Source organism: Pygocentrus nattereri, chromosome 4, assembly GCF_015220715.1.
Source record: "Pygocentrus nattereri isolate fPygNat1 chromosome 4, fPygNat1.pri, whole genome shotgun sequence".
Taxonomy (NCBI): domain Eukaryota; kingdom Metazoa; phylum Chordata; class Actinopteri; order Characiformes; family Serrasalmidae; genus Pygocentrus; species Pygocentrus nattereri.
This window is the reverse complement of record NC_051214.1, coordinates 15,985,035-16,004,868: the sequence shown is the minus strand read 5'-3', so window position 1 is coordinate 16,004,868 and position 19,834 is coordinate 15,985,035. Positions and strand designations below refer to the sequence as shown.

Genomic DNA, 19,834 nt, shown 5'->3' with positions numbered 1-19,834 from the left:
GACTATTTTGTTTACATGTTTATGTTTCAACTGTGTGGATGTTTGGTTGCTTTGTAACAGAAACGACAGTTGATTGTTGACTTTGATCAAGTAGCTTAGGATGTCCTAACTTAAGATAAGTTGCTGTAAGACAAGATTCCTAATGTAAGATAATTGCTTCTGTAATACAGATTTATGAAAAAAATTATCTTGAACTGTAAGATCTTAAGACACAAAGACAGGACATATCTGTAATACGGGCCCAATGACTAGCTCATACCAATAGTAAACTATTGTTAGCTAACATTTTACATAATATATATATATAATTTTCACCCAAACTCTTTATGTAGTAAAAACAAAAATAAGCAGCACTTGCTAGCTAACGGTTAGTTAAAAGTTAGTTAGCTGGTATCTAAAATTGTGAAAGCTCTACAGGGTCCACAGGTTTCAACAAGCGCTTCCATGAAGGCTCACCTGCATCTGTGAGCTGCCTTGTAAATGGCCAGGATTAGATTCAATTAGATCCAGGCTCTTTTGCTCTTTCTGAGTACTCCAGATGTTTTATGTGAATTTCTTCAACTTGTTTATTGAACATTATGTATTTTCTATTCTATGTTATGCTTTGCTGCACATAAGACCAATGTAGACCTTGTCCATCAGAATGGATGTTTAACAGCAAATCAAACAACAGCTTAGCCCCTCCCAGCGTATTTGAAAAGTGATGGGTGGTGAAATAAAGAGTTCAATAGCAATAATAACATAACTTACTACACAGGAATTTTTGAAATTATATTGTCTATTACAGTGGATAGTGGGTTTTGATGTATATTGTAAAATATTTATTCTGCACACTACAGAAGATTTGAAGTGCTTCAGTTAATTGACAGTGGGAACATCTCAGAAATTGAAAGCTTGGCTAGTAATAATAAGTATGACGATGTAGAAAGTGCTAGAATGTCGAGAGTAGCTGACATTACGATGATTGTAAAAAAGAAGCAACCAAATGTAAATTGCCAAAATGCACTGGGAAAAAAACGTGTAATATGACAAGTGCAAGGTACACTACTGCTTTGTCCCTCAAAAATACTGCTTCAAGGCAGGGGGGGTAAGATGGCCCCAATCTCCCCCCTGACTCAGCACAGTCCTAGTCAGTCCAGACGTCTGTTAGCTGACGTAACATCCTAGCACTGGTGGTAAAGTGTATCTAGGGAGTCATAAGTTGTGGATGGAATTGGATATGTCTATATTTGGGGAAAATCTGGAAAAAAACAAAAATGTTATTTTCAAATATGAGCACCGTCTTTATAGCATTACTAATAACTGTTATGGTTGATTGTGCGCTACAATGGACATTTAAAAAAACAATAGGTCTGAAAGGGTTACTTTTACTCCCTTTTTTTTTAACATTATTTTTTGTGACCTGAATTTTAAAGAGGTAAATATTAAAATCTATACAATTCGCAATCAAAATTTTGAAGAACATCAAATTACGCAGTTTTTACAAGCATCATGAATGCAGGTTCAAGGTTTAGTCATAGTGATCTTACTCCAAGTGTTATAACCCAGGAGTATAAGCAGTTTAGATGAATGAATGATCTAACTCCATACAAATGCTGCATTACAATGTTGCCTTATTAGACAGCATCCTCCAAAAAGGACCACATTCTCTCTCTAATAAGACATTTATCTGTAATGGTCCCAGTGGTAATGGTCCCAGTCTGACAATAATCTGTAATGGTCCCAGTGGTATTCTCCGTATAGATGTTACTCCTGGGCAAATATTGTGCACTATTTTTAAGGAGTGGCAAAAACTCAGCATTAAAGAGGTTAAATGGTTGTCTCCATGGCTAATAGTGTTTTAAAACTTAAAGAGAGAAGGTTTATTCTGATTTATTCTGTTTTGTTTTCCTGATATATTTGATAAACACATCTCCACAGTGGTTAAAAGTAGAAATATACAAAAAGTTAAATGTTTGTCTGTCAGTGACCTTGAAAAAGTTTTTAATGTGTTAGTCTAATCTTATCTGGTCTGTAAGTCCTTATTAACATGATTACATTTAGTCCAAAGTTCTGCAGCTCTAATACACATGATCATATTAAAATCCTAACATCCTTTCATTGGCTTCAAATTCAATTTGAATTATTGTGTTTAAATGTCATTTTGATTTGAGTTCTGTGACCCTATATCATCTATTTTGTGTAAAGCACTTTGCTGCAATGCCAGATGCAATAACCAACAAGTCTTCCTCAGAAAGAAATCCTCTGTAATGCACTCCCATATCTAACTTAATTAGGATGTTTGTAAGTGCATTGCTATGTGTTGTGGTATGGTGGATTGTTACAATCAATTCCCTCTCTGATGCAAGGAGACACCACAAATGAGCATTGGTAATAAAATGGGTCTCTCAATAATGTTTTGTTCAAGCAAAATATGGTGTTTCATATGGCACTCATTCTTCTATTATTCTATTCTTTCCCAGTAAAAACAGACAGCTGTGCCAAAGCACACGGCAGCCGCAGTAATCTGTCCTCATTCAACAGACTCAACGCGGTAAAGCAACAAGAGATTCCACAACAACATTCCTCCATCAATAAAGCACACAGAGGTGCCTTTCTTACATTCTCAGAAAAAGGTACTACATTATTACTGGGGTAGTACCCTTAAGGGTTCAGTATCTTCAGTTAGGAAGTATAATTGTACCATATTCCACTAAATGTACGTATTTTTAAGTTGTATTAACTGCTTAGACCATGTCTTGTCTCCAGGCTTTTATTATTATTGCGTTGCAACATTACATTATTAAAAGATAAAAACATTCTAGACATTTCCTCCCATTCCATTTACTGTCCAATCACCATCTCATGAAAGGATCATCAGAGGATTTTCTTATCACATACCACCCAGCAGGTGACTGCATGATACTGCAAACATTTTGCCTGCATTTGTAAGATTTTAAATATGAAGTAATTTTGTTTTATTTCTCTTTTTTCTCAATTATCTTTTTATCTACCACATGTGGGTTAATGCAATCAGAATGAGTGAACCCTACACATAGCATTTTAGAACTAACCAGTTTTAATCCAAGTATTGTCAGTCAAAAGTTCTTACTCTCTTCTTTTCTAATTTGGAGTGAAGTAAATTTATTGTGTGGCACAAAAATCATACATTTGAGTATGCTTTTATCTATTTTACCAGGCAAGAAAGAATATGCTGTTTGTGTGTGTGTATCTGGAAAAGCTGAGAAAAAAATAATAAAAAGGTATGACTCAACACAGGAAATGTTTTGTCAGGGTCTGTTAAAAATTATACTGTTGGCAGGAATACTCTACAGTGAAAAATATGCTATCAACCAAGGACAAAAGAACAGTTTATGTAAGGATTCTAGAGGTGGCTGTTTACACACACACACACACACACACACACACACACACACACACACACTTTCTAAGCCGCTTCTCCCTCAGGGTCGTGGGGAGGTGCTGGAGCCTGTACCATAGGTCACTGGGCAGATGGATACAACCTGGACAGGTCGCCAGTCCATTGCAGGGTACACACGCACACAGGCAATGTAGTATATCCAAGTGACCTGACTGCATTTCTTTGGACTGTGGGAGGAAACCGCAGACACGACGAGAACATGCAAACTCCACACGGAAAGGACCCTGGTCACCCGGCCAGGGAATTGAACCAAGACCCTTCTTGCTGTGAGACAAGAGCACCGCCCACGCCATCCTTGGGGGCTGTTTAATAACTTAAAAAATAAAAATGTGTACATAAAATACACAAAGTTCATGAAGAAGTGTAAGAAAAAAAAGCAAAGGAATTGTGGTCAGCCAAGGTAAGCACAGGAAACATCCTGTCTTTTTCACCTTATTAGTGACTTCACTGTACAATAACTTGACCAACTCCTCCCAAAAAGGGAATATACTATCAATAATCAAACAATCCTTTATCAGTACAGGGTAACCTTTACAAAGAAGTTAAGGAAAGTCTGACATAGTGGAGACACGATGTTCCACAGCAATAATAACTAACACAGGTCCAGTCTATTTCCATTTAATGTCCTCTCCCTGTTCCTTAGTCAATGTATATAGATCAAAAGAGAGGAAATTATGTTTTTCCTTCTGTATGTGCTCATCCCACCTATAAAAAGTCAAAGTGCTATCTACAGAGTCAGTCTTTACATCATTCACTGGAATAGAATATTGTTCTATAGCATTAAAACATGAAGATCCCAAAGAGAGTTATTTGGAGCAATGACATAAATCAAACACTTTCCACTTTCCAACACTTTCAACCAAATTTCCTTTAAAGACAGTCATACTTCCTCTACAGATTTCTGTAAAGATGTGTGAGTTTGTAGAAGATTTTGAAGTTTAAATAATTTCCACATAATCAAATTTTTTTTTTCCATTCCATTTTTTTTTCCATAATGTAGTTCCATTACATTGCATCCAGTAATCATTTAGAAACATTATTTTTAAAGAGATCTTATCATGAAAGACTGACATTTCTTCACTGTTTAAATAAGAGTTTGATGTAGTATGTAAACATTATTAAAGTTTCAAAGCATGCCGTTCATCTAATTTCTAATTATGCAAACTAATACTTCACTGGTTTTGAGATATCACAAACACATTAACATATATCTTCATATTCAGCCTACAGCTCTTTAGCCTCACCAATTCATGATGAAGTTATAAGGAGTGTTTCAGCCTGGAATACCTTTTGAATGAGGCAATATGCAATTTTGTACATATCAACCACACTGAGTGGACCTCACAATGAAATACAAGCAAAATGTAGGACACGGGCCCCTTAAGATTATAACTACCCTGCTGAAAAGACACAGAAACAAAAAAAACAGTGTTTTTGTTGGTTCTCTAACATGTTCTCTAATGGTTTTCTAAGGTGTTTTGTCTTTTTTGATAATTGATATCACAGTATAAAGGATTCTAAAGATTTAACAAGTGTTTTTGGACTGATTCCAGATGCAATGGGTGGTTCCTTAATGGTGTTCTATGGGAAACTAGTGGTGTCTATTGGAAACCATCAAGCCAATTACCATTAGAAAGCAAAGCCATTAGGGTTTTAATCCTAATAGGTTCTAATGGTCCTTTTTCAGCAATGTAGGGATTTGACTTGGATATAAAATGTTTAATTTATTTATTATGAATATTAGGTCTTGTAGTGTGAGAGTTAAGTCTAGAATTTCTATTATTCTAAGAATAGAATAAGTCAAGAGTACTGTTTACAAAATTTCAATGCATTTACAAGCATACGTTTTTGGGGGGTAAGACAAAAGTCCTCACAACAAGATCTGTTTCACATTCGTGGTCCATGTGTCTAATTCTGGAATGATCTAGTTTTACAAATAGCCTGACACATGAACTCTGACTATGTCTGAGGTAAAACATGGGCCAGGAATCTAACTTTCAGCCATAGCTTTCATAGCCTGTATGGGTTTTGTTCCCGTTTTCTGTTTATTTAATCCGCCCTACATTCTCCTGCCAAACTACTCTATGGGAAAAAATACTAGCACAGCCCTTGCATAACATTCTCAAGACACAGCTTAAGAAAATAACATTGCCATCTATCTGTGGCAACGAACAGCGAATCTGTCCAGCGAGATATCATGTGGTCTACGAAGCTGCCACGGAATGGAGAAAGTTGCAAGACGCTCCAGTAGCTGTGCCAGCTGAAAAGCCCTCCTCCCAGATTTCAGACATGGCACCCGCTATAAAGCCGTAAGTACAGCTTGCGCTTTACAAAAAGACAAGACAGTGGGCAAAGAGCTTTTAAAACAATTTGGAGCTGCTGTTTCATTTAACTAGCTTACACGAGGACACTCGCTCCACACAGAGATGAAGAATTTTATAGGAGTGGTCATGGCGGTCGTACTTCTGAGAGTACAGGGGAAAAAGCCAAATAACGGTTATTGCGTTCAAAACAGCTGCTTCACTGTCCATACAGATGTTTTGGACTTTAAAGCTGCACAGCTGTCCTGTAAGAATAAACAGGGCTCGTTAATGTCCGTTCGAACGAGAGACATAAACGATGCCATTTCAGATCTACTTACTGGATTTTCTGGACAGTTTTGGATTGGTTTAACACACAAAGGTGACAGATGCACAGATTCGTCCCTTACTCTCAAAGGATACACTTGGATAACGGGAGATAATACAACTCATTTCAAAAACTGGAAAAGCAATGATATTGCATGCTCTCCGCGATGCGTGTCACTGTCCAAACATGAAAAATGGACGGAAAGACTTTGTAATGATACAACGGATATCGAAGGTTATTTGTGTGAATACCAAAACACTAAAAAATGCGAACGGCTTACACCCACATCAGTGGTTCTGTACGAAACTCCTTTCGGATTTTCGAGAAAGGATCTCAATGAAGTTCCCCAAGGCAGCAACGCAACGCGCCTGGATCTGAAAACAAAATACATCTGTTTAGAAGGTGAGTGGCGTAAGGCACCTTGGAACTGTGAAGTTTATAAAGGTGGTTGTGAACATAACTGCGACAAGAGGAATGACACCTACATTTGCACCTGCCCACCTGGGTATAAACTTGAAACTAATGCAGTCAGTTGTGAAAAGGCACAAGATGACCCATGTGAAAAAGCGGGTTGCTCACATAGCTGCTCACCAAGAGGAAATAACTATGAGTGTCTCTGTCCCAGTGGATATGCCCTTGATAAGGATAAAAAGACCTGCAAAGATATCGATGAGTGTGATGATAAACGACTATGTCCAGGAAAAAATTTCCAGTGTGTCAACACAGACGGTAGCTTTGAGTGTCACTGCATGAATGGCTTTAAGAAGGAACAGGACACTTGTGTAGACATTGATGAATGTGAATCTGGACCCTGCGACCATGATTGCGTCAATGTTGTAGGCAGTTATCATTGTGAATGTTTGAACGGATACAAGGTATCACCAGAGGACAGACACAAATGTGCCCTTTATTGTCCACAGTGGGAATGCCCGGCAGTAGACTGTGACCCTAACAACCCTCATCAATGTGACTGCCCTCGTGGCTTCATTCTAGATGAGAGAGAAGGACTTCTTTTTTGCACTGACATTAATGAATGTGATATGTTATATTGTGACCAACATTGCAACAATACCATTGGAGGTTATAATTGTTCTTGCTATGAAGGATTTAACCTGATTGGTAATACTAAATGTGAGAAGACAGACATTTCGGAGGAACCACATACCACAACTTTTGACATCTTTACGTCTACCCCAACTGAGGTACCTCCATCTATCTCAGCCGGAGGTCTTCTTGGAATAAGTGTGTGCACCGTTGTGGTAATTCTGCTGATGGCCTGTCTTACCTATTACCTTATGAAGTGTTGTGGGAAAATGGGTAGCGTAACTTTAGACAAAGGCTTCACTGAAGATGTGCATGGTTTGCAGCAAGTGACTACAGAAAAATACACAAAGAAACTGTCCAACAGAAACATTTATATAAACCATAATATCCAAAATGACTAAAAATTGAGATCTGGAGTTGTATAATTCTGTATTAAGGCAGCTCTACACTCTCAGAAATAAAGGTGTGAAAACTTTCAAGGATACATCTCAGTACCTTTAGTAAGCTGTATTTACTCCACACAGCTCCATCATATCTCCAGCCTTTTTGTTTTATTGTTCTGCTTTAAAACATCTTCAACTTTTCAGAGACTGACACAGAGACATTATCTGAAATTATCTGTTACTCTTTACATTGTTTGTAAATGTTGTAAATGAAGACTGTATGAATGTATATCTAGACTGTTGGTGTAAGCTTGTATTTCATAAACTGAAATTCATTTATTTATTCCAATTAAAACATACACAAATCCTCAACTGTGAGTTGTGTTGTGTAATATGCATTGCTATATTGAATGATTCAACAGATGCTCTGTAATCACATGGATAGCTAAGCAACAGTTGCAAATACTATATTTTAAGAAAAACAAACAAAGAAAAAGAAGTGTACATGGTCATATGTATTCAAAATTATTTAGGTTTACCAGTGCCTAACCAGTTGTGAAATTAATATTGATAACACACCAAGAAAATGAAAGAAGGATTTGAAAACTAATAATAATTCTGCACATGTAACATTATTAATCAATATATAAATTTGGTATATTTATTTAGCAACTAATGGGTGGTCATTGTTCTTCAACAGACAAATTAGTGTAGTTCTAGGAAGTTTCTTTTTGCACTAAAATGAATTTGGTTGGATCTTTCATAAAAAATTAATTAAAAACAGCTGAAACAATGGATTGGGGAGAGAAAAACAGAAAAATCTCATCGCACTTTGAGATTTGTAATCTGGGGTGGGGTGGGGGTGATATTTATTATTATTTTTTCATGTTTTTAAGTTCTGTGTTTTCATGTCCAATTTAGTTCAGTTGTACGTGGTCATATTCATGTATTTTTACTAAATTTTCTTGTACAACTTAATAGAAATATAAATATTAATATATATTATTCCAGGGGATTAAATCCCAGAAACTTGGTCAGACCACATCCATTAAATAGCAAATGTATCGAGATTACATCTTCGTATGTCTTTCAAGTTGTATTAATTCCACACCCTTGTGTCCAGGCTTTTTATTTTATTGATGTGTTTTAAAATATTAGTTTATGAAAAGGTACAATTATGTACCGATCCCCTGGAAAAAACATAATTAAGGTACACAATTGGACCTTAAAACTATTGTTGTACCTTGGAGGATACATTTACATTGTTTGTACCTTGATGACCAAAAATGTATTGCACCACACCTTTTTTAAAGTATACTGTGTACGTTATTGAGGTATTTACACCTCTCTTGACCACCGATCAGGATAGTCTGATTTTGCACAAAGGATCAAACGTCTAATCAATAATAACAATTTGTTATCAATGGACCGTTTCATTTGAATGACTTAAATCATGATCAAACAGCCCCACCTGGAGGTATAAATCTGCAGTGATTTTGTGATATGTTTGTGGATATATCTCACAAAAGTGAGTTTTTATGCCTCTTCTTCTGAAACCCAGCCTATAGCTCTAGATCTGCACTTGGATTAGTGTTTGAATTGCTGTGCTTACTGCAATCTATGCAATTGAGTCCCAACTTTTACTACACTAAGTCACAGTAGCTACAAACTGTCAGATGTTTGTTCAGATATTGACATTAGGTTTGTGTATGTGTGTATGTAAGTCTGCCCTGAGTGTATTTTTTAAACTTTTAAAAAATGTGTGAAAAATGGACATGTGCTCACCATTTCAAATCAAACCAAGGTATGTAACTTATTATTCAAAACTCAGTCAAAGCTGAAATTTTGCTGATGTCACACATGCTGGCTTCACAGTAAAAAGAATCTAATTGTTAATTATACAAGAAAGCCTACTTTTGTAAGAACTATATTGTCTATACCTTTCTTTTATTTTATAAATGGAGCACAATGCTTTATTAAATATAGTAGATATATAGGGGCAAATGCTGAAAAAATGAACAAACATTTTAACTGTAATGAATCTGTTTCATCTTTCATTTGTAATGATGGAGATTTTACCTGTAATCTGTTTTTATTGTACTGGTTATCCAGAATTCCTTGAGGGTTAGTTTCTTGTTATTGCCTCTTATTTTCTTTTTTTTCACCAGTTCTCTTCAAATAATTTTTTTGGATGTTACAGCATGTGCAACTCCATAAAATAGATTCACTTCATGCTTCATGTATAGGACTTCATGCATAGGACTAAATGCATTTTACATGCTTTTATTTTGTTCACCATGATAATATTTTGTGTTCAAATTCACCAGAACAGCTTGCCTTGCTGCCATAAAAAAGTTAACAGGTGGCGAGTGTGGCACTTTTTAATTGGGCTCTCAGGAGACAAACTTAAAAGTAAATATAATAAAGTTCTGTCCTGTTTTCAGGACATCACATGTTTGACTCCTGATGATGCCCCAGCACAAAAAATGCCACAGCTCAATGTTGTTGTTGATACTGCTAAATCTTCAGGTTGGCAATAAGGGCTGATATCAGCCAACCAATACTTTAAAATTATGGAACGTTCTGGATATGAAGTGAACTAATTGTCCTGTAAATACATAGAACATGTACAGTAATTTAATAGAATGGCCATTTATGTTATTTTACATTTAATTTATTTAAATTAATGACAGAATTGTCTGTTAATTCTAATTTCTGGCCAGCATATTTTCTTATTATTTTTATGATCATTTGATAGTGCAGCTTCAGCACTCAGTTTTAAGTTTAGGCTAAAAACCTACATATTTTGTAAATCTGTAGGCAATTATTTTTTCCAATTACATAAAATGTGCAGATCTGGAGAAAGTATTTTGGTAAACTGTGCTGTCATCCTGGTGGAATCCTCGAGTCTTTGCTACCTTCTAGTTAGGCTGTAATAGTTAAGCCCAGGGAGATAGCACCAAAATTTGGGCCCTTGGCAGAGTAATGTGCCCACAACCCCTCCTCCCACTCTCCAAAGAAAATAAAGGAAAAGGAAAAAATTTAATGTATTTATTATGTTGTATTTCTTTAGGATGGCTGGTATAGAATAAGGGTTTAACAGCTGACAATAAGGAAAATTTGCTTTGAGGCATCAGTCTTCCTGTACTTTAATAAAGATAAGCATATGTAAAGTTTGAAACAATCAATGGAATTAAATGGAAGTCCAAAGGAGAAAAAATGAAAATATATTTAAATGTAGTTACTGCAATTTTCACTGAAACTGTTCAACAGATCGTTTACTGATGAGTACACTTATTAGCTAAGTATTTTCATGAGCTCATTTTGTCTCATGTCACTTGCATCAAAAAAGGAAGAGGTGCCTCCTCCCTCTCCCTCAGTGACTGCCTCTGGAGCCACAGGGTCTGAGGCTTATTTGTATAGCGCTTTTTACAACAATGTTGTCACAGTCTCATCCTATCTCAATGTTGGCATATCTGGATGGCACAGTGATGTAATTGAGGGTGTTGCACTTGGCACAAATGAACAGGCGAGCGGGTTGGTGATAAGTGAGGAGGAGGCCCTGATGGTCAGTCTTCTAACAGAGTTCAGCAGGACGGAAGGGCAGTCATTATCTCGGGAAGAGTAAAGAGACAAAATTAGTTCTGCTCAGAAGCAGAGGTGTCAAATTCAGGTCCAGAAAGTAAAAGTCCTTCCCAGGATTTTGTTCCAACAGGCTGGCTTCTCTAGTTAGATCACACTACCAGCAGAGCTGTCCAGAAATCCTGGGAAGGATTTTTACTTTCTGAACCTGGATTTGACACGTCTGCAAGTATAACTGTGGGAAATATGACCCCCCCCCCCCCGCCATCTTGCTTCGTTGAATTAGATCCTGCCTTTTTTGTACTTGTGCTTATAAAAATGACTGTAAATGTAGCTAACTGTCACTTATATGGCTAATTGCATGGTAGCTAGCTTACATTACTACAACATATTTACTGTTTGGTACTACAGGGTAACCTGTTTCCTAAAAGATATGGGTCAGAAGTTGTTTGCCCATTTAGCTTTTTCGCTCTCTGCTCCTTTCTTTCTGAAATCCTGAGTTTGATTTAATTTTAAACAGGTCAGAATTGGCAGACAGGCTTCTCTTTAGGCTTATAAGTTTAATACAGGACCACATTTATTTGTAAGAACTTAATTATTAGTGATTAGCCAAACAAATGTAGAGAGTCGGGAGAACAGTGGTTCATATCTATGCACACATTAAACTGAAAGTAGCTCCTTTTAGCTGGGCTACTGATTTTTGTGTGGCATTAATGCAGTTTCTATTACATTAGCTAGCCTCACATTCATGTTACTCAGCCAGCCAGATATTCAGTTTACTCAATCATACTTTGATGAACAATGCTTGAATAGTTAATTAAAAGTTAACAATAGCTAAAGTGAGATAGCTAGCAATTAAGTGCTATGCCATAAAACTTTTAAAAACTTTTACTGATAATTGTAAAATTGATATATTTGTAAAAAATTATAGTAACATTTAGCAACAAAAAACAAGACTATAAAAGTCGTAACATTTTTATTTATTTATTTTTTTAGTCTCTGTCTGGCAGCAAATTCAGACACAATGCATGCTTCTGAAAGGAACAGTCAGTATCTCTAATAAATATTTGTAACGTGGAAGAATAAATTAAAGAGTGAGGCTTTAATATTCGAGTCAAAATCCAAAGTCATGGTCAGAAAACAGGCAGAGGTCAAATCCAGTAAAGGCAACGAACACACAACAGCAAAAAGGGCAAAAGTCAAAAACAGCAAGTCTGAAACTGGAAAATCACAAAAGACAAATGAAAGACCACTCAGTAGCTCTATAATAAGAAGCACACCTCACATCGAACTAGACTAACAGCCCGGGCTTTATACTAAACTAATAATCTAAGAACAGGTGAAACCAGTTAGTACTCCTGTAATGGAGACCGGTGATTGGAGCAAGATGGAAGGCTGAGAATCATGTGATCCCCCTGTGGCCTCTGGGAAATGAAGTTCCTAGACACCTATGAGCATGAGGGATGCGTGACAATATTAGTGGGGAGCAGGGGGACACTTGGCACCACCATCTCTACTGTGCCAGCTCTGGCCCCAATTTCCTTCTATTGCGCAAGTGGATAAATCATGCATAAATTTGGTCGAACATTTTGTCTCCTCATGAAAACAGACTTTGTTTTCTTTTCCAATACAGTCATATTATGACAGGGCTGCCAGAACCACAGTGGCGAATGAACAGTTAGCCCACCACTTTTTGAGCCGCCTGTGGCGACGCCCCACCACTATTTGAGTTTATTACGGGAACACAGTGGCAGAGCCAAGCAGAATCTCCATTTCAGCTGGGCGGTGCTTTTAGACATGCTTTGAATGGTGCGGACCTGTCCAACTTTTTTTTTGTTCAGTTTCGACATGTGACTCTGCCCAAATTCAGGCAGCACCAAACAGTTGAACCGTATGAATTCACTAGGGAATTCAACGGCAGAGCACATTTTCGCTGTACTGTTTGCAGAATCTGCTGCTTTAACATTTCCATCTTTACAAATACTCATTTCTCTTCAGTATTATGAGCTGCTGTACACAATGAGAGACAAGCAATCAAATAATGATATGCGTTAGATTTTGGCACATGGATATAAAAACAGACTGATGTTCTTCAGAGACGTTCGCTAACTGTAAAAGCATTGATACTTCTATAATATAATTACACAGAAAAAACATCTTTGCCAAACAACTTGAGTTGAAATACAAAAGAAGCACATCAAAAGTCTTCTGACTACTGCAGTGAAATTTCTACTACATCCAGCATTTATCAGCATAGGATCTGAAGATTGTGTGATTCTGCTCTTCTCAGAATTCTTTTAATCAAAAATACAAAGCTTCAAGGTGTAACCAATTACAAAGCAGTACAAATACTGCCACCATCAAAACAAACAGAAATTGAACACAAAAAATGGAATTAGTATCTAAATATGAATGGCTAAAATGTAACTGAGTGAAAAGCTTCCTTTACAGACTTTAGTAGGATTAAACATTGTATGACTTGAAAATACTCAGGGGAGTAAAATTTTATGAATATTTTACTGAAGTACATGTACTTACTACAACTGTTTCCAAAAAATGACAGAATGACATTATGACAGAAAAACAGAATTCAATGATAGGAAAATCATTTAAACCCAATATTTAATTGACAATAATACAAATACATCATATCAAATGCTAAAACTGAGAAATTGTACTGCTGTTTGAAAAATATATGACCATTTTGAATTTGATGCCAGCAACCTGTTCCAAAAAAGTTGGAATAGGGCAACAAAAGACTGGAGAAGTGCATCCCATATAGGCTGAGTCTTTCATAAGTAAAGATGGGGAGGGGTTCACAACTGAAGGACTGCACAGGCAAAGAGTGCAATAATTAAAAAAGAATGTTTCTCAATATAAAATAACAAAGAAGAAAATAATCTATGGTACATAATATAATTTAAATATTCAGGGAATCCAGAGAATTCTCCGTATGTTAGGGACAAGGCTGAAAACCAATGCTATCTGACCGTGATCTTCAGATTGCATAGCATTAGAAACAGATATTCTGTAGTGGAAATCACTTCATGGACTCAGGAACACTTCTGAAAACCACTGTCTGTGTTCATCACTGCATCCACAAATGCAAGTGAAAACTCTACCATGTGAAGAAAAAAAACATATAAACAGGATCCAGAACCACCACCTTCTCTGGGCCTGAACTAATTTAAGATGGACTAATTCTTTTTGGAAATCATGGACAGTGCGTCCTCTGGGTTAAAAAGGAGAAGGACCATCTGGCTTGTTATCACTCACAGTTCAAAAGCCAGCATCCATGATGGTGGGGGGGGGGGGGGGGGGGGGGGGTGCATAAGTGCACATCATGAGTGACTTGTACATACACTATATTTCTAAAATTATTCAATCACCCATCCAGATCTCTGAATTCAGGTGTTCTGATCACTTCCATGGCCACAGGTGTATGAAACCAAGCACCTAGGCATGCAGACTGCTTCTACAAACATTAGTGAAAGAATGGGTCACTCTCAGGAGCTCAGTGAATTCCAGCATGGTACCACGATAGGATGCCACCTGTGCATCTAGTCCAGTCGTGAAATTTCCTCACTACTAAATATTCCACAGTCAACTGTCAGTGGTATTATAACAAAGTGGAAGTGACTGGAAACAACAGCAAGTCAGCCATGAAATGGTAGGTCACGTAAAACATCAGAGCGGGGTCAGCGGATGCTAAGCGCAATGCAAGTGACAAATGCAGTGGTGTAAAGTGCCGCCACTAGATTCCAGAGAAGTGGAAATGTGTTCTCTAAAGTGATGAATTACGCATCTTTGTCTGGATGACTCTGGATTTGGCGGTTGCTAGGAGAACGGTACTTGTCTGACAGCATTACGCCAAGTGTAAAGTCTGGAGGAGGGGTTATGGTGTGGGGTTTGTTTTTCAGGAGTTGGGCTCGGCCTCTTAGTTCGAGAGAAAGGAACTCTTAATGCTTCAGGATACCAAGAGATTTTGGACAGTTTCGTGCTCCCAACTTTGTGGTAACAGTTCCAACATGACTGTGCCCCAGTGCATAAAGCAAGGTCCATAAAGACATGGATGAGCGAGTTTGGTGTGGAAGAACTTGACTGGCCTGCACAGAGTCCTGACCTCAAACCAAAAGAACACATTTGGGATGAATTAGAATGGAGACTGCAAGCCATGCCTTCTCATCCAACATCAGTGTCTGACCTCAAAAATGTGCTTCAGGAAGAATGGTCAAAAATTCACATAAAAACCCTCATAACCCTTGTAGCCTTCCCAGAAGAGTTGAAGCTGTAATAGCTGCAAAGAGTGGGCCGACATCATATTAAACCCTAAGGATTAAGAATGGGATGTCACTCAATTTCATATGCATGTGAAGGCAGATGAGCAAATACCTTTAGCAGTATAGTGTAGCATATACACTTTATTTCCAAAAGTATTCACAGGTGCACCTCAGCCTATTCGGAGCTCCATGTACTGAGGAGCACACTGCATGTTATTTCATTCAGATTGCTTTGTCTTAATGAGAGTTATTGCAGAATATTCAGGGCCTCTTTCGAGTGAATCTCCCTGTAGTTCACTATATTATTCTTGTAAATATAAACAGAAGCAAACATACCTTTTTACCAATAATACTGCAGAGTAAATAATCAAACTACAGTCACTTAACATGTGGTGCAGTATAAAAGTCACAAAGTCACAAGCTAACATGTGGTGCAATAAGCCTGGACTTGCTGACAAATTCACAGATACAGAATGGATTGAACTAACACAAAATATACAGTGCAAACGCTATGCTAAGCTTTAATGTTTTATAAACTTACAGGCATATATTTTCATAGGCTCAAGCGTAAAAAGGTAGACTGTGGAAGTCCATGCAAACTGCAGCTTGTCTGAACTATGACTGCAAACAAAATGGAGGAAGACTTTGAATACCTGCATTAGCCAGAAATGGCCATTTGGAGGCACTAAAATGAGCCTGAATGAGGCACAGAATGGGTTGTGTATGTGTTCTACCTTCAAATTCATTTGGTTTAAATACTACCAAATACAACCAGCAACAACAATGTGGAACAAACTTTTGTCAGTTTTCATTTTATTTATTTTTATTTCATCATCTAGCCACCTTGTTTATCCCAGTTTAGCATATAAACAATACATAAGAAAAAATGAAAATGAAAATGCACAGATTTTAGAAAAAGTTATGTTGCATAAAGGCAATACTCTGTGTGTGTGTGTGTGTGTGTGTGTGTGTGTGTGTGTGTGTGTGTGTGTGTGTGGGTTGTGTAGCAGGAGAAATAGAGTTTAAGATAGACTGATCTTGTAATGCAATACAGAGTCAGACTGTTGTGGAAAAACATATGAGGCTTTGCTAAAAGAGCTTTTCAAAATTGTAATCTGAAAATATGCTATTAATAAAAGACAGAGAAATGAAATGACAAAACCTAAGGGAGTGCAGAGAATAGTGAAGGAAAAAGCACAGGTCAAAACTAAAACTGAAAAAAACACAGTAACCAAAACCAAAAAGGGCATAGGCAAAAATAGTAAAAAAAAAAAAAAAAAACTCAGACAAAAAGGTCAAGACATATGGTAGGCTACATGTGTCAAACACTGCAGGTTTCAACATGCTACCTCATTAAACACACTTGATTCAGCTCATCAACTAATTAGCAAGGTCCTCATGAGCTGAATAAGGGTAAAGAGTTAGGAAAGGGTAAATCTCCACGGCTTTTTGGCATGGAAGGTCCCCAGTTTGACACAGTAAAAAAAGACACACTACTACTCATGGGAAAAAATGCAAGAAACGTCAGCTGTTTAAGTCCCAAAACTATAGTTTTAGTAGTTAACTACGCAAAAAATTACTACTTGAATAATAATAAATAATAATAATAATAATAATAATGAGAATACATACAACATAATACATACATAAAATGTATTATATACTATAAATAATGCATGTGCCTATAAGTACATGTCTGGTGCAAGGTTATTGAATAACCCCTTCCTTATTGTCATCTAATTTTTTGGAAGTTGGCAGCACTAGCTCAGGTCTGACACATTTCTCCTTTAGTAGTAATGTCACATTTAGGTTTTTATTTCCAAGTTTTCTCTTATAATACTGTTCAAGATCACGGTCATCTCCTAATGAAGAACACAGTTAACCCTTTGTTCATTAGTCATGAGTTACCATGTGTTTCATTTCATATATGTGGGCTGTCATGGGCTGGAGGTTAGGTAACCAACCTTGTGACCAGAAGGTCACCAGTTTGACATCCGGAGCCAACAGTACATGACTGAGCAAGGGCTGGCCACCACTCTGGGCAAAGGTGCTCACTGCCCCCTCGTGTGTGTGTGTATGTGGTGGTGTGTATACGGATGGGTCAAAAGGTGGAGGTGAAATTTCCCCATTGTGGGACTAATCAATTAACTTAAATAATACTGTTCCTCACCATTAAATCCTTACTTATTAATAATGGGTTACCACATATTATATATGTGGTAACTCCTGATACCCCTGGTAATATATAGTAATACCATATACATTTATATGTGGTAACCCACTTTATAATGGAGGGTGATTCAGAAAGCTTCATCTGCTTTCAAAATGATTTATTTCACATAATTTATTACAGAACAATGCAGTAAATTGTAAATGGTTTTAATGAGCATAAAGTTTATTATGTAATTTTGCAAGTGTTCAATATGACCTCCTCCAGCTGTATGGACAACATTAATGCAATAGCCACAACAGTACTCACAGCTCTTTCAATGTTTCAGAAATCATCCAGGAACCATCAACGAACTCTTATTAAAGTGGAGAACACAAAACGCTTTCAGATCAGTGGTTGCCATCTCCTCACACACTGGAGCCATGTTCCAGTGACCGTTAGAAACTCTATGACCCCTTCTTTCAATTGGTATGTGATTGGTTCCTAGGCGGTTGTAAAAATATATCTCAACTGACCATGTCCTCAAGCAGACTTTAAAGGATATACCCTGTTTAGATGATACAAAACTGGCACACATGCTTCTGCAGAAAAAAATTATTTTCTGTTTTAAACATGAGAGGTAAGCAGACTGGTCTACTGAATGCTGTGGAATTTTAGTAGTTGTCTCATTTATAGGCTGATGTGCAAATTGGTAAATCTCTTAAATATGATGATGTACATTTGCCTTGTTTCTCTAATAAGAGAGAAAAATATTCTTTATGTTGAAGAGATTGCACACTGTGTAATATATTCATCAAATATACTGGAAGGTTATACAGAGTATAATGTTAGCCAACACTAACCATGCTTTAGGCATATGTCTACTAAGCACAATGGAAAATACTACTTACATCACATCTATGCACATGACACAATAGATGGATAAACAGCAGACTAACAGAGTAAGCCTTAAGCTTTCTGGATATTCAAAGGGTTCAGGTCCTGTTGCAGCCGTTGGCAACATGCATTTCACACTGCTTGTTTAATCAGACAAGTTTTTACGCTCTAGCTGTCTGACAGACTTCAAAGCAAAAGTATGATCCTTGTACCATGAGACAAGCTTTTTTTGCCTAATTCATTACTACTACTACTACTACTTCTTAGTGGAGCTATGTTATCTAAAGTTTTCTCATATCTAAATCTGTAGGTTCAAAGGACCTCTAATAGAAGTTGATGTATCAAGGAGGTTTTCCATAAAGCTACTAGTTGTGCATGTTCTAATGTTTGACACAGTAGTGTAGGGATGAACACATGACTAAGGTGCATTTCATCTTGGATTAGAAGTTCTGTGATTACTGGGGGAGAATGGATAAGTTATCTTTGTTGACACCAATGGGCAGAGTAAGTCAAGGGAGTGATTGCAGTAACAAGTGGGACCTTTTACATTTTGAATGCAGCCAACAGAGTAAAAGACATATAAATGATTACTGAGTGGATCCTATGAGGTCGAAATGAACATTAAAATATCTGATAATTGTTATTTAAAAATTAGTTAAACTTCAGTCAACTTTCTATAACAATTCAGAATATGAGCTTGGAAACCTATAGAATGGAAGCTTTCTGTTTAAAGAATTTGAATAGATTATTTCATCCTCGGCCATTTAAACGAGGGCTGTATACATTATTGTAGCCTGTGGGAGTGGCTTCATTTTAAGCAAAATGTACTTTGGGTCTAAAACATTTGTGTGAGGCATAAAACATCAAAATCGTGATCAAATAGATGCTCTTAAATTCTCAAGTAACAAAAAAGGGAAAAAGTGTGGTAAGGAAAATTTCTTTCACTACACAGTCCAATCTGGTTCAGCCCTTTCCTCCAGCTTGAGTCAGAAGCATTTAATGGATTATTCAATCTTCAGACCTTTCAGGTAAGGCAAATTAAATTACTTTATTCTGTCAAGTGACTATCTGAAACCTCTGCTGTCTCTGGATAGACTTAAACTAGCTCATGTTATTATCAAAAGTCTCTAGGTTGGTCATTCAACATGAACAGTTTCCGTGTGTCTGTTTCCATGTGTCTAGGCGGTCAGGGGTCATCCTACAGACCCAGAGAGAGCAAGGCCGCTTGTGCTCTCTTGGACTCCCGGCTGATAGCTGTTGCACCAGTGATCGAACTTGCGAACATCTGATGATAGTTTCGACGGTTGCGCCACTCGGGAGCGAGAAACTCAAAATTCAGAATTTCCTGTCATTTAGGTAAGTTGTTCTCTGATATGTGCCCTGCATTCTATAGATGCTAGAGCAGCTGGGCTATGTAAGCAAAGACAAGCTGACACAGGAGACTCAATGA

The 19,834-nt window shown here is 37.1% G+C and overlaps 1 protein-coding gene across 1 annotated transcript; it reads left to right on the top strand.

Annotated features, from left to right (window-relative positions):
• The first annotated feature begins 5,453 nt into the window (after positions 1 to 5,453).
• thbd (thrombomodulin) lies at positions 5,454 to 7,848 on the top strand. The gene has a single exon (XM_017725535.2). It carries the CDS (start codon positions 5,848 to 5,850, stop codon positions 7,492 to 7,494), a length of 1,647 nt encoding a protein of 548 aa, XP_017581024.1. The 5' UTR covers positions 5,454 to 5,847; the 3' UTR covers positions 7,495 to 7,848.
• The last annotated feature ends 11,986 nt before the right edge of the window (positions 7,849 to 19,834 follow it).

Coding starts and splice junctions, on each gene's coding strand:
- thbd (XM_017725535.2), top strand. CDS start 5,848: ATGAAGAATTTTATAGGAGTGGTCATGGCGGTCGTACTTCTGAGAGTA.